Source organism: Elephantulus edwardii, unplaced genomic scaffold (assembly GCF_000299155.1).
Source record: "Elephantulus edwardii isolate Elephantulus edwardi_28Jun2011 unplaced genomic scaffold, EleEdw1.0 scaffold00216, whole genome shotgun sequence".
NCBI lineage: Eukaryota > Metazoa > Chordata > Mammalia > Macroscelidea > Macroscelididae > Elephantulus > Elephantulus edwardii.
In genome coordinates, this window is record NW_006399966.1 from 399,928 (window position 1) to 412,454 (window position 12,527).

Genomic DNA, 12,527 nt, shown 5'->3' on the forward strand with positions numbered 1-12,527 from the left:
GACAATTAAAACAGACATTCGGATGGCGGGGAAGAAGAACAAACTGGGGAGGAGGGTAGAGAGAATGGTGCAGCAATGAAGTAATGAAAACCCAAAATCCCTGTAAATGTTCATTAAAACTAATAAAATTTAATTAAAAAAAAAGGTAATAAAGTTAAATGCTGTAAATTAAGCAAGAGAAGGACTAAAATAAAAAAATTAAAAAAAGATTCTTGAGAAAAGTAGAAATGATTTGAAATGGTATTCTATTCTTTTTAATAAACATACTACCTGTTTGCTTTGAATAAAATAATGGCTTCGGTGTAAGGTGTGGATATCAGGTGTGGATATCAGCTGCAATTAGGTGTCATTCAAATGAATGTGGTATTTTATGGAGATTATCACTGTGTCAAAGTAAACCTCTTAAAGCTCTGAGATTTCAGTGGAAATCCCAGATTACAGTTCCCAAATAAGTCTTAGGAGTCTCTTTTTATTTTCGAGTAAGACAACTGGATACAACTTAGAATGAGATCTTAGATATTACTCCCATTTCCCTCCAAGTGTACCACCATTCGTGATTTATTATCAAGAATGAAACAAAGTATCATGAGGCTATAATCTTCTCCAGAGATCTACATTTGTGAGAGTAGCATTTTTTTTTCACCAATACTTTAGAAATTAAGTTTTTTGTACCAGTGGTTCTTGAGGTACCATAAACAAACATTCTGGAAATATTTTTGTTGGTTTTAGGTATCATCGAATTGAGATCCTAGAGATCTATGAAAAACAGATCTGAACCTTGTCCTATTCTGTGCTGTCCTTACAGCATCCAACATGCTCAAACTCACTGTGCAGACTGTGTCAACTGGAAATCTTTTTAGAGAATCTAAATGTTATCAACAGAAATATTACTAGGTGCCTTTGGTCAGTGTGCATATAAAAATATAGGGTTATCTTCCCATATGTCTAAGGCAATCATTCAGAGAGCAGGATAATGGGGACTAGTCTCTGTTCTAACCCCCACTGCCAGTTGTTCTTCTCTACACATGAAAGGCTTCGAGTCTGCAGATAGCGATCAGTTCAGCTCTCCCTTGCTGACTCCCACCTCTCCTTCCTCTTTGTTGGAAAGAGGTTTATTCTGAGCTCAGTAGAAAATTTCTTGGTTAAGCAGCAAATTTTTATGGCTGTTGATTAGTGACATTTCCTAAATGTCTGATAAAGCTTTTAGAATTGCATGCAGATATGGTGTCAACTGGCAAGAGTGGTTCTGAAATGAGTAGAAGCAGGGATGTATGTAGCATCCATAATCCCTAGAACAACTGTACTCTAATAGGCTTTGATACATTCTTCTTAGTCTCATGAGGTAACAGGGAGATAAGACTCTACCTCAAAAAAAAAAAAAAAAAAGAAGAGAGAAGTAGTAGAGTTGGGAAGCCATTACCTTGGCCCGTTTCTTGCACAGGAGCACAACAATACTTAGGTACCCTGCTGCTGCAGCATACCCCAGAGGAGTTAGGCCACTTTCAGAAGAGGCATCCACGTTGGCCCCAAATTCCAACAGAAGGGCCACCATTTCCGTGTAACCGAGGTGAGACTGAACACATAGAATTGGAGCGTTATTTAAAACCTCGGTTCGGTAGTTAATATTGGCACCTCCCAAAATCAGCAATCGGCTGACCTAGAAATAAGAAATGAAAGTAATCAATCAAGTATCAGTCACATGCTTTTGGGATGAAATGCTCTGCAACAGCTCCTACTAGCATGTTGGTTTTTTTTTTTTTAAAGGTCAAAGTCCTTGCTGTCGAGTTGGAACACTCAATAGTTGAATCTCCAGCAGGTCTTTGGAAAGTATAAATTGCACAGTAAGAGATGGCCCGTCCTTCTCCCACAGAGTAGCAGGTAGGTTCAAAGTGGCTGCCCTTAGGTTGGCAGCTCAACTCCCTACCTACTATGGTAACAGAGCTTCCCTACCTCCTTGGGCATCAGTAGCAGGTAGTAACTATTTTATTTTATATTCTTTATTTGCTCCTTTTTAAATATCTGGCCCTTAGAGAAGGGAACACTGATGGGTTAGTGGTGCATGGTTTGAATCCACGAGTCACTCTGCAGGAGAAAGATGGGCAATCAACTCCTGTGTGAGTTACTGCCTCTGAAACTTGCTATGGGTCGTATGGGTTGGTCAGACTCAATGGTAGACAATAACCTTAGGAAAAGATGATCCTAAATGACTCACTTACATGGCCTGCTCAGTAAGTAGAGCTTGTGCCACATATAGTGTAGTAAAGTCTTGGTCACAAAAGCTCTGAGTAAACAAATTTTACCAGGGATCAATTTATTCCCAAGAACCAGTTTTGTATAGAAGGATGATAAATATTCTTCAATTTACTGAAAGAAAAAAAAAGTAATAAAAAAAGATACTAAAAGATAGGTTTGGAAGCAGGAGTGGCATCCACTTCTTAAACAATATGCCTCCGGAAACTCTATGAACTCTGATAAATGTTGATAGTTGCAGAGGGGCTTCAGGCCTTTTGTTCCTAGGTTTGCTATGAGCTGTGCTCGACTCAAGGCAATCAACAACAACAACAAGAAATTATTAATAAATCAACAGGAGTCAGTTGAAGGAAAGCAAAGACCAATTAAAGAACTACTGAAAGGTCCTTCAAGCTATATTTTACACAGGTATTCCATTAATCCACCTGGAATTCATAGTTACTTACCTTTATATTTGGAGTGTAGAGATTTCGTAAAGATGCCAATGCCATGGAAAGACCTTCTGTGCTATAAGAGATCCAGAGACCTTGGAGGATGGAGGAAGACACACCAACTTTTTTACTCAGACCCTAAAAAAAATACATAGAGACAATTACATTCCTAAACCAGCTTAAATGTATCCTTAGTACTAAGTTGGTGATGTTTGAGTTTTTGTTTCTAAATAAAGAGTTGATTCTCATCCTAACAATGTCCATTCTCAGTAAAGTATATCCATTGACTAGGACAAGAGAACTTAAAGTGCTTCATCTTTGTAATTACTGACAAATTAACACCTCTTTTTTTCCTGCTGTATTTGTATGCAATTTGTTTTTGCATACATCTGCTATTAGTCTTAAATTTAAGTTACTAAAATACACATTGTGGCAGAGACAGTATTTAGATTTACTTGATTGTATTAAAAAAAGAAATAGAAATTTTAGATTGAACTGGGATCCAAATAGGTCCATGTACAGATTTAAATCTGTACACTGAATTAAAAAACACTTGAAATATACAAATGGAGAAATCAGATACTTTTATTCTTTAAGGAAAATGTAATGTGGCTATTTTCCATGATAGATATTCTTGTCTTTGTAATCACTTGTTATGCATCAGAGAGTTGCACAATGACTAAGGAGGACAGAAGGAGAATTGATGCCTTTGAGCTGTGGTGCTGGAGAAGACTACTGAATGCACTATGGACTGCTAAGAAAACAAAGAGGTTCATCCTCGAGAGAGTTAAACTAGGCTGCTCCTTGGAGGCAAGGATTCTGAAGCTTTGTCTGACATACTTTGGACATGCTGCAAGCAGGGACCAGTCCTTGAGAGGGACATCATGCTTGGGAGGGTGGAGGGACAGTGCATGAAGGGAAGACCCTCTATGAGGTGGACTGATTCACTGACTGGGGTAACTGGGGTTGGTGTGTTGGAGACAGTGAGATTGGCACAGGACAAAGCAGGATTTAGGGCTGTTGTACATAGGGTTGTTATGAGTTGCAAGTGACTTGACGGCACATAACAACAACAACATACTTCTGATGTATTCAACAAGACACAGTAATCTATTATATTTTCATAATTTATTCAAACTGGCCCTTTCCATGTTTATCAACCGACCGACCGACCGACCAACCAACCAACCAACTCAGTTTCTATTGAGTCAATTCTGATTCAAGGTGGCCCCATAAAAATGGATATTTATGTAGTTGTTTATTTTCCTTCACTATTACAACTGTGTTCAGTAATCATCCTTGTATCTTTACACACCTAAAGGATATATTTACAGAAGTGAGTAACTTTATATTTTGTACCAGTTGACATGGCTTTGCCATAGTGGTTGACTTTGACTTTGTCTCTGCAACATTAAAGTCACAGCTTGACACAATGAGGAAAAATGATAGTGATTACTTGTATTCAATTCTTTTACTCCATTATCTTTCATTTTCCCCTTTTTCTTGTGTTTGGTCAAATCAAATTCACTTGGCACAGGAGGAAATTGCCCCTCCTTCTCCAGTGGAGCATCTGGTGGATTTGAACTGTGCACCACTGGGATTTCAGCACAGCTTCTTGCCACTAGGCCACCAGAGCTCCCCCATTCCATTCTCTTCTAATTAAAAATGATGGGGGGCGGGGGAAGGATGGGACAATTCCTTGTAAAACAGATCTTGAGTTCCCAGAAACATAACACAATGCTGGGAGGAAGAAATATAATCCAGTTTTAGCAACTCATACCCCAAGAAGATAATTTTTACGTCCATCTTTATTATTGAAAATGGCTACTGAATTTCCATATTATCCATATTTTTTTTCCCTGTGAGAAGGTTGGGCTCTGGAGGCGTAGTCTATAGGTAGTTTTGCTGCTAAATCAAAGGCCACACTTTCTATCTACCAGTGGCTCCAAAAGAGAAAGACTGGTAATCTCCTCCTGTGTGATTCACAGTCTCAGAAACCCAAAGGAGGGTTAGGTATGAGTTAATTCTGACTCCACTGAATGAGTTTGAATTTTAGGGAGCTCTAGTGGGATAGTCCATATGGAGTTGCATTGTTAAACTCAAAGGCTGTGCTCCTCGGAAGGTTCTTATGTACCAGAAGCTTCATGGGAGAAAGACAAGCATTCTGCGCCCATGTGATTTATGGTCTTAGAAACCTTTTTGAGCTGTTATGAGTCAGTTCCACCACAACAGCAATGATTTTGACCTTTTAAAAACTGAGCTGAGTGCCTAACTGTTTGTGGCACTCCAATAACAAGGACATCAACCATAAAATTATTAGGCTGATCAATTCATATGCAAATATAAAACTGACACAAACACATCACTAAGAAGTTGTAGTTGTTTATGCTGACACATGAGCCTTAGTAGTTGCTTTTTTAAAAAAAAAACCAACCCCTCAAAACTAAGTTTTCTTCTCTCTTGGTCCTGCTAGATCAGGAAAGGCGTTAGTCTCCTAACTTAGACTATGTGTAGGCCTCACCAGTGGCTGCAACAGTTGACTCAAACAATAGCAGTGATTAGGTCGTTGGCGAAGGACTGAGCAGTGCTTCACTCTGTTGTACACAGAGTTCCTATGAACTGGAACTCATTCAGTGGTACCTTACAACAAGGCCTCACTAATGTACTCAAGAGTGTGATAAACTGTGGTGAACTGCACAAAAACTAAAAAACAAACCAAACTGTGATAAATCAAACCACAAGACTCACTGTACTGGAAAAATACACTCTGAAATAACTACGTTTACTATGCTGATGGCACAAGCTTGGCTGCAGAAAATGAAGCTCTTAATTATGAAGTTTAAAAACTTTTACCTCCAATCTGTATTAGACTTTAACATAAAGAAAACAGAAATCCTCACAATGGACCAATAAAGAAATATCATGATAAATGGAAAAAAGAATGAAGGTGACAAAGATATTCCTTGGATTTACATCATACCTAGGGAAGTAACAGACAAGAAATGAACATATTGCATCGGGCAACTCTGCTGCAAAGGACCATCTTCAAGTACTAAAGGACAAGGATGTTACTGTGAGAACTAAGGTGTGCCTGACTTCAGGGAAGAGCACTTTCATATGCAGCACTTTATATGTGTGTTTATTGTTGCTGTCATCATATGCTGTTGAGTCTGAACTGACTCATAGCTGACTCTCCAGTAGGTTTTCAGAAGCAGTAAATGGGAGTTCACTGCCCATTTTCCTCCTGAGGAGCAACTGGTGGATTTGAACTGTGTGCTTTTGCGCTGGCAGCACAGCTCCTTACCTCTAGGCTAACAGAGCTCCCTATGCATGTATAAATTGAACAATGAACATACAACATATAAGAACTGATACCTTTCAATTATAGTGATGGCAAGAATATGGAATATTCTATGAACTAACAAAATAATTCACTAAAATTAGAGTGTACTGATAGCTGTACAATTCTGAATACACTAAAATCACTGCCTTAGACATCTAATATGGGTGAATTTTATGATATGAAAATCATATCTCAATGAAGTCATTAAGACTGAAGACTTAGAAGGATTTCATAATAAAGCAAATATCTAGGCTTATGGACTTAAATTACTTTGTAATATTTTTAAGTGAGTAATGATTTAATAATATTTAATTTTTTAGGGACGAAGATAAAACAAGGGAAATTTAAACTTCATTTGAAAAAAATAGAATTTTTGCAGGCAACTGGAAGTTGTACATGGAATTAGTTATAACCATAAGGTCTTTCTGCCTCATGATCATCAGAGAACAAGGACTAAGTACTGTTGCAGAACGGGAGCATCCCAAGACTATCACCAGGGTGCATTCTGCACTTAAAAGAACCCCCAGCTAGCAGTCACGTCATCACCATTTGCTACCCACCATAGTATTTATGGCCTGAGTCACACATGGGGCCAGTCTCATTTCAGGTAACCATGTTGTCTGTGTCAGTATGGGCTAGCTCTATCTAACAAGAGGCATGTATGGTTTAAATGCAGGTCTCCATGACTGGATCGTTAGTTACATTTAGGTAAACAAAGTTTCAGGTCATTTCTCTATTACTGCGGTGCTTACTTTATGGGACGGTAAAGAAGCAGTCATCAGTCTCATTTTTGCATCTGATCCTAGGCAGATGGTGATGCTAGAAGGGTAATATTTATCTCCCAATCTAAATGCAGGCTAAAGATCTCAGAGTTGGTGGAAATAGCAGTGCACTGTTCAGTCTGTTTAAAATGAAAATGAAAACCCTGGTCTTGTTATTTCAGTTCCATTCTACTCCCACTGAGTAAGGTCATTAGTTAAGACAAAGCAATTGTAATTCAAGGCAAGGAGTTTCAGTTCTGCTCATCTGATAGGTTCTGCTGGCTGTGGGCTTGAGTACTGAGAAGGATATGGTCGGTTCTAGGAGTTGCTATTAATGTCATCTTTATGAAGAGTATGGCTTTATTTTCATTTTTTCTGCTCCCTCTTTTCTGATATTGACAGTTTCTACACTCTTCCCACTTCCTTCTTATGCTTCTCATTTCCACTAACCCTTCTATCTTACTACTTCTTGCCTTCTGAGCTTTATCACATGGGGAATGCTGCCCTTTTGAACTTGTATGGGTGACTGTTTTAATGAGTGAGGGTCTCCATTGTCTTACTGTTCACCATATACACCTGCTTATTGTTTGGCAGAGGAGCTCTGGTATCATAATTTGGTATATGTTGAACAGAAAATCAAAAGACTGGTGGTTTGAGTCTTCTAGCTGTTTCATAAGAGAAAGACGGCAGCCTCCTCCATAATATTTAGTTTCAGGAATCCAGTGAAGGTTTGCCATGAGTCACAACTGATTTGATGGCAGTGAGTCCTGGGTTTTGGGTATTTGTGTGGCTGAAAGGCGAGCCACAGAGATGAGTTCTGCTCCAAGTCTGAAGGGTCATTAGAGGTCACAATCTTGGGGGTTCCATCAGTCTCTACAGGCCAGTAAGCCTGGCCATTTTCATGGTTTTGAGTTTCCTTCCACACTTCCACTACCCACTCTACCCAGGGTTAAGGTCTTCTAGAGTGGCCAGTGTGGTAGCTGAGTATCGTCAAGCTCTCATTTCAGGGTCATGGGGGTTGAGGTTCTTGTGGTCCACTGGTCCTTTAGATTAGTTGTTTCTATGAATTTTTGCTTTTCTTCATTCTAGACAGGGAAAGACTAAAAGTTTCACCTTGATGAGCTGCCTGCTTTTAAGACTGGAGTCACCACCCACCAAAGGAGGATGCAGAACATTATCTTTGTGGACCATGTTATGCCGATTGACACTGATGTCTCTGAGACTACAGTTCTGAGGCTGTAGGACCAGAAATATTTTTTTCCTCAGGGTGTCTGGTTATGATTAAGAAGTTTTCATAGCTTTGCCCCCTTGGCTCTGACATACATACAGATATATTAATAGTATATATTAATATGAATGTAGAAATAGCATGTTAAACAGGTAATTTTAAGTAGTGTCCTTTGGGGGGACGTCTGATGCAGAAAATGTTTTGTTCCCCCTCTCCCCCAAAGACCCCTGTGTTTCTCAATTCTGAAGCAGGACGAGCACTGGGAAGAAACAATTAGTTCCAGATAAACAGTTTGAAAATCCTAACTCAAAAACTCATTGATGTAGAGTAGGAACTGACTCACAGCTGACCCTCTAGCATGTTTTCAGAGGTTGTAAACTGCATGGGAGGAGACTGCCCATCTTTCTTCCATGAAGCAGCTGCTGGATTTGAATCTCCTGCTTTTGGGGTGGCAGTGGAACCTCTTATCAACTATGCCACTGTAGCAACAGAGATACTAAAATCTTCAACAAAATGATCGTAAGACAATTTAGAGTTTTCTCTTAAAAATTTTTAAGATACTGTGAAGTCTTGCAACCAATTGTGACATGACTGTCCTCAGGAAATTGTAGATTACACATCATGTAAACATACACATGTGTGTATGCTTCTTACCTAAATGGTTATAAACATACATTTTCCAGAAAGTCTAGACACTCCTCAAATTGGTAGCTGGCAAATATGGCTCTTTCCAAAGGCACATGGAGGAATGAATCCTTCATTTCAGATAAATTTTGGAGCAAAGTAATTTCAGAAAGCAGAGGCTACAGTGAAATAAGAGGAGCTTCACATATGTGGCATTAAAGAGAGTGTGCTGGAGGTGGAGGGTGAAAACCTCTGGTTTCTCTGATTACCTTAAATATATGTGCTTTGAGGATGTGATGTCCCAGTTCAATAGTCTGCTGTCGATTTAGTTTCCCCTCTTGGCGGGAAAACCAGAAGGCAAGTAATGTGTGACCACTCCTGCAAATAAAAAGAGGAGAGAGTCATTTTATAGGATTTCAATCCTACCAGTTCTGCTTTGGGTGGAAGGGCTGTTCAGGCAGTCATAGCTCCAGAATGTCGGTTTAGTTAGCTTTTAGGGGAGGGGTACCTGTTACTGGATGAATAATTTGTATTACAATATTCCTACTTTTTACTAGTCTTTTGTCCAAATCCTATGTGTGAATATAACTAAACGCCACTTTGAGCTGACTTATACCCATCCTACACTCATTACATAAAAAGACTTTTATTTTATATTCATCAGCTTCTCTTCCTCTCAAACCTTAAGTGTCAGTGTTTCCTTGTCTCATTTTTGGTTCTATTTGGTTTTCTCTCTAGAATCTCCAAGTCTCCAACACTATAGTTGTCCTGACAACTCCCAAGTCTTTTTCTTCCATCTAGACTTTTCAGGGTCAGCTAAGTAAATACCCTACTGTCTATTGGCGCTCTCCAATGGAAGGTCACACAGTATCTGATATTCAACATCTACCAAACTGGATTAATCACCTCTTCCCCAAAGTGAAATCTTTGGTGATCAGCATCTTTCAGGTTTCTATCCTTTTGCTCTCATCCTAGGAGAGAGGAATACTTTTCCTCAGCCCATCATTACAGATTATATATATACACACATAAACTCTAATAAAGCAAAACCCACACTATTACATCCCATCTCTTCCACTAGACTGTTCATGTTACCTACTGGCATCCATTCAATCTGTTCGGTAAAGAGAAAGCCCTCTTTCTGCCTCTAGATACTGTCTTACACTTACGCTGTCCAGAACTGCTCTGGCACTCTTATGTTCACGTGGTCAGCTGGCCTGGGGACAGGGTCAACAGGAAGGCTAATTCAAGAGAACCATAAACAAGTGGAGCCTGGGCCGTTACTGAATATTAGCTGAAAATATCCTCACTTTAGGATTTCATGTCATATGAAGTAATACATTTCTTTACTATTTCATTCATCTGGGTTTGAGTTTTCTGTTTCTTCTAGCTCAAAGTATTCTAATAATAAAATCCTTTAACTGTGAATATATGAATGCATATATGTGAGTGCACATGCATGAATATACATATGCATACATACGTGTAACATGCATACATATGCATAACATGCATATATATATATCAGTGACTATCTGTCTATTTACACTTATGATATATATGCTGAATTTCAGTGCCTTAAACAGTGTATTGGATATAAAAATGCTCAGTAAAAATATCTGGAAGATAAGGTTGAGAATTGAAGAAAGGACACTGGATCATCTTTGAGATGTGCCTTTCTACCACATTTGCTACGCCATTGTTGTTGTTACGTGCCATCAAGTAGACTAGGGCTCAGCAACTCTGTGAACAGACACAAAACTTGCCTTATCCTGCATTGTCCTCATTGCAGGTGGACGCTTAGAACTGCTGCTCATCACCCACCAGGTGTCTGGTTCAGAGTAACTGCAATAACAGACGTAGGCACAGATATCCACTCCAAGAGCAGGCAGTTTCATCCTGGCTATAATTTGGAGCCAAATTAATGGCACCTCAGCAAAGTTCTTTATGCCACTAGCAACATAATTCTTCTACTTCTATCACTTGGCGTATCATAGAAGAAGGATGTGAAACTAGAATTTCCATTTCAAGTCTAGTGAAGTTATCAAATAGAAGGAAAAAGTAGCAAGTAAATGTTCAGTTTTTGTTTGTGATGTCTCCTTGAAGAGAGGCTCAAACTACTGGATGATTTTCTTTTAAGGTAAATAATAGTTATCCTGACAGGATCAACATTTGAAGATTTATCACTCCGATATCTGAAAAAGAAACACATCCTTTATTTCTTCTTTGTGCTGAGAAGTCCAGTGAAAGACTTGGAGAACAAGAGAAAGGGTAACTCCTACCTTACATAAGACTAATCTCAGAGAGATGTATTTCCAATAAGATTTAAAAAAGCAATTATATCATTTTCTATCATTTGGCTTCATATCTCCATGCCCACTGGTCCACCCCCATTTCTGTCAAATTTGGTCTAACTCGTAGCTGACCCTCCAGCAGGTTTCAAAGGCTGTAAAAATTGCATAATCACCTGAGAGGAGACTGCCTATCTTTCTTTCCTAGATAAGCTGGTGGATCTGAACCATCAGAGAAGCAAGGCCTTTGGGGTTAGCAGCGCAACTCTCTATGCACTATAGCACCAAAACTCCCTTTGGCTTCTTAAGACTTCTGAATTTTAGCAGATATTAGTTTGCCCTATTTGAATCGTTAAGAGGAACAACAATGGAAAGGAAATTATTTGGAGACTGTATCAGACAACTATATCTTTCATAGACTCATCAGTATCATGTGGAAGTTTGAGCTCCGGGTTGTTTAACACAATCAGAAAATTCCCAGGAAAGTTATTTATCCCTTGGAAACTCAATTTAGTTAGCAGGCTATTTTAATAAATCATAGGTAAGTTACAAGGTAATGAAAAGCATTTATAAAGTGTCTTATTCTCAAGGTCTAAAATCTTATCAGTTATTAACATCAAAATTGTTGCAGTCTCTATGGTGTAAGAATTACTACTTCTAGAGACTCATTCAAGGTCAAACAACCAATGTTCCAGCAACTGGAACTCCTAAAGTCAGGTATGATCTACTATCTGTGCTTTAGGTCATTATTGAGAGTCTTTATCTAGTAGGATTAAGGGTAAAAGCTCATGTCTGGTAAGGATATGAATTTTCAGTTAAACACAGAATTGTCTTTGCCCTAATATTGTAATTTTACCCCATAACCAAGGAATTTTAGGAAGGCATTTCCATTTCTCAATTGCACATTTCCACTTGCTAGATAATAGTGCTTTCGTTGTGCCTGATCAGGTACGGAAGAGAAACAGCAAGCAGTATAGGTCAAGGACAAGACAAAGCAGTTCATTTTTCTTCTTGGAAACAAGCATACTGCATTATTCATAAAGAGTGGTTCTGATCAGTCCTGTGGACTTTGAAAGTTTACTGTGTTTAGGACACCAAGGATAACAGCAATTTTCATATGCTGGCATTTCCACTGTACACTACTAATCTGATAAAATATGGTGCACTGCCAAACCTGTAGCCTGAAAGAGTAAGACTATACTTGTTTATTTTAGTTTTTCTTCCCCTTATCATCGCTCAGTTCTCAACTTTATTCATCGGGTCTTTTATTCTCACCATTTCAGATTACCTGTGGTCTCTCTTAATTAAAAAATAGAATGTCTTTCTCTTAGCCTTTGATAGTTTTTCTTTCTTCCCCCCCTTACAGCATCCAATAATCTACACTGCAGAAGCCTGATCAAAGTTCTTCAACGGTTCTTTATTCTTCTGATTGTTGTTGTTGTTATGTGCCGTCGAGTCGCTTGCGACTCATAGTGACCCTATGTATAACAGCCCTAAACCCTGCTCTATCCTGTGCCAATCTCATTGCCTCTGACACACCCATCCCGAGTACCCCAGTCACTGAATCAATCCACCTCATAGAGGGTCTCCCCCTCCTGC

At 38.9% G+C, this 12,527-nt stretch overlaps 1 protein-coding gene across 1 annotated transcript in view; it reads right to left on the reverse strand.

Moving 5' to 3' along the window:
- Positions 1 to 12,527, reverse strand: part of TANC2 (tetratricopeptide repeat, ankyrin repeat and coiled-coil containing 2) — a 380,809-nt gene that overhangs the window by 47,435 nt on the left and 320,847 nt on the right. The window contains exons 13-15 of the mRNA XM_006897797.1: positions 8,907 to 9,015; positions 2,697 to 2,819; positions 1,421 to 1,657 (exon numbers count right to left, since the gene is read on the reverse strand). Of these exons, the coding sequence (XP_006897859.1) occupies positions 1,421 to 1,657; positions 2,697 to 2,819; positions 8,907 to 9,015 (469 nt within the window). The remainder of the gene's footprint in view (positions 1 to 1,420; positions 1,658 to 2,696; positions 2,820 to 8,906; positions 9,016 to 12,527) is intronic.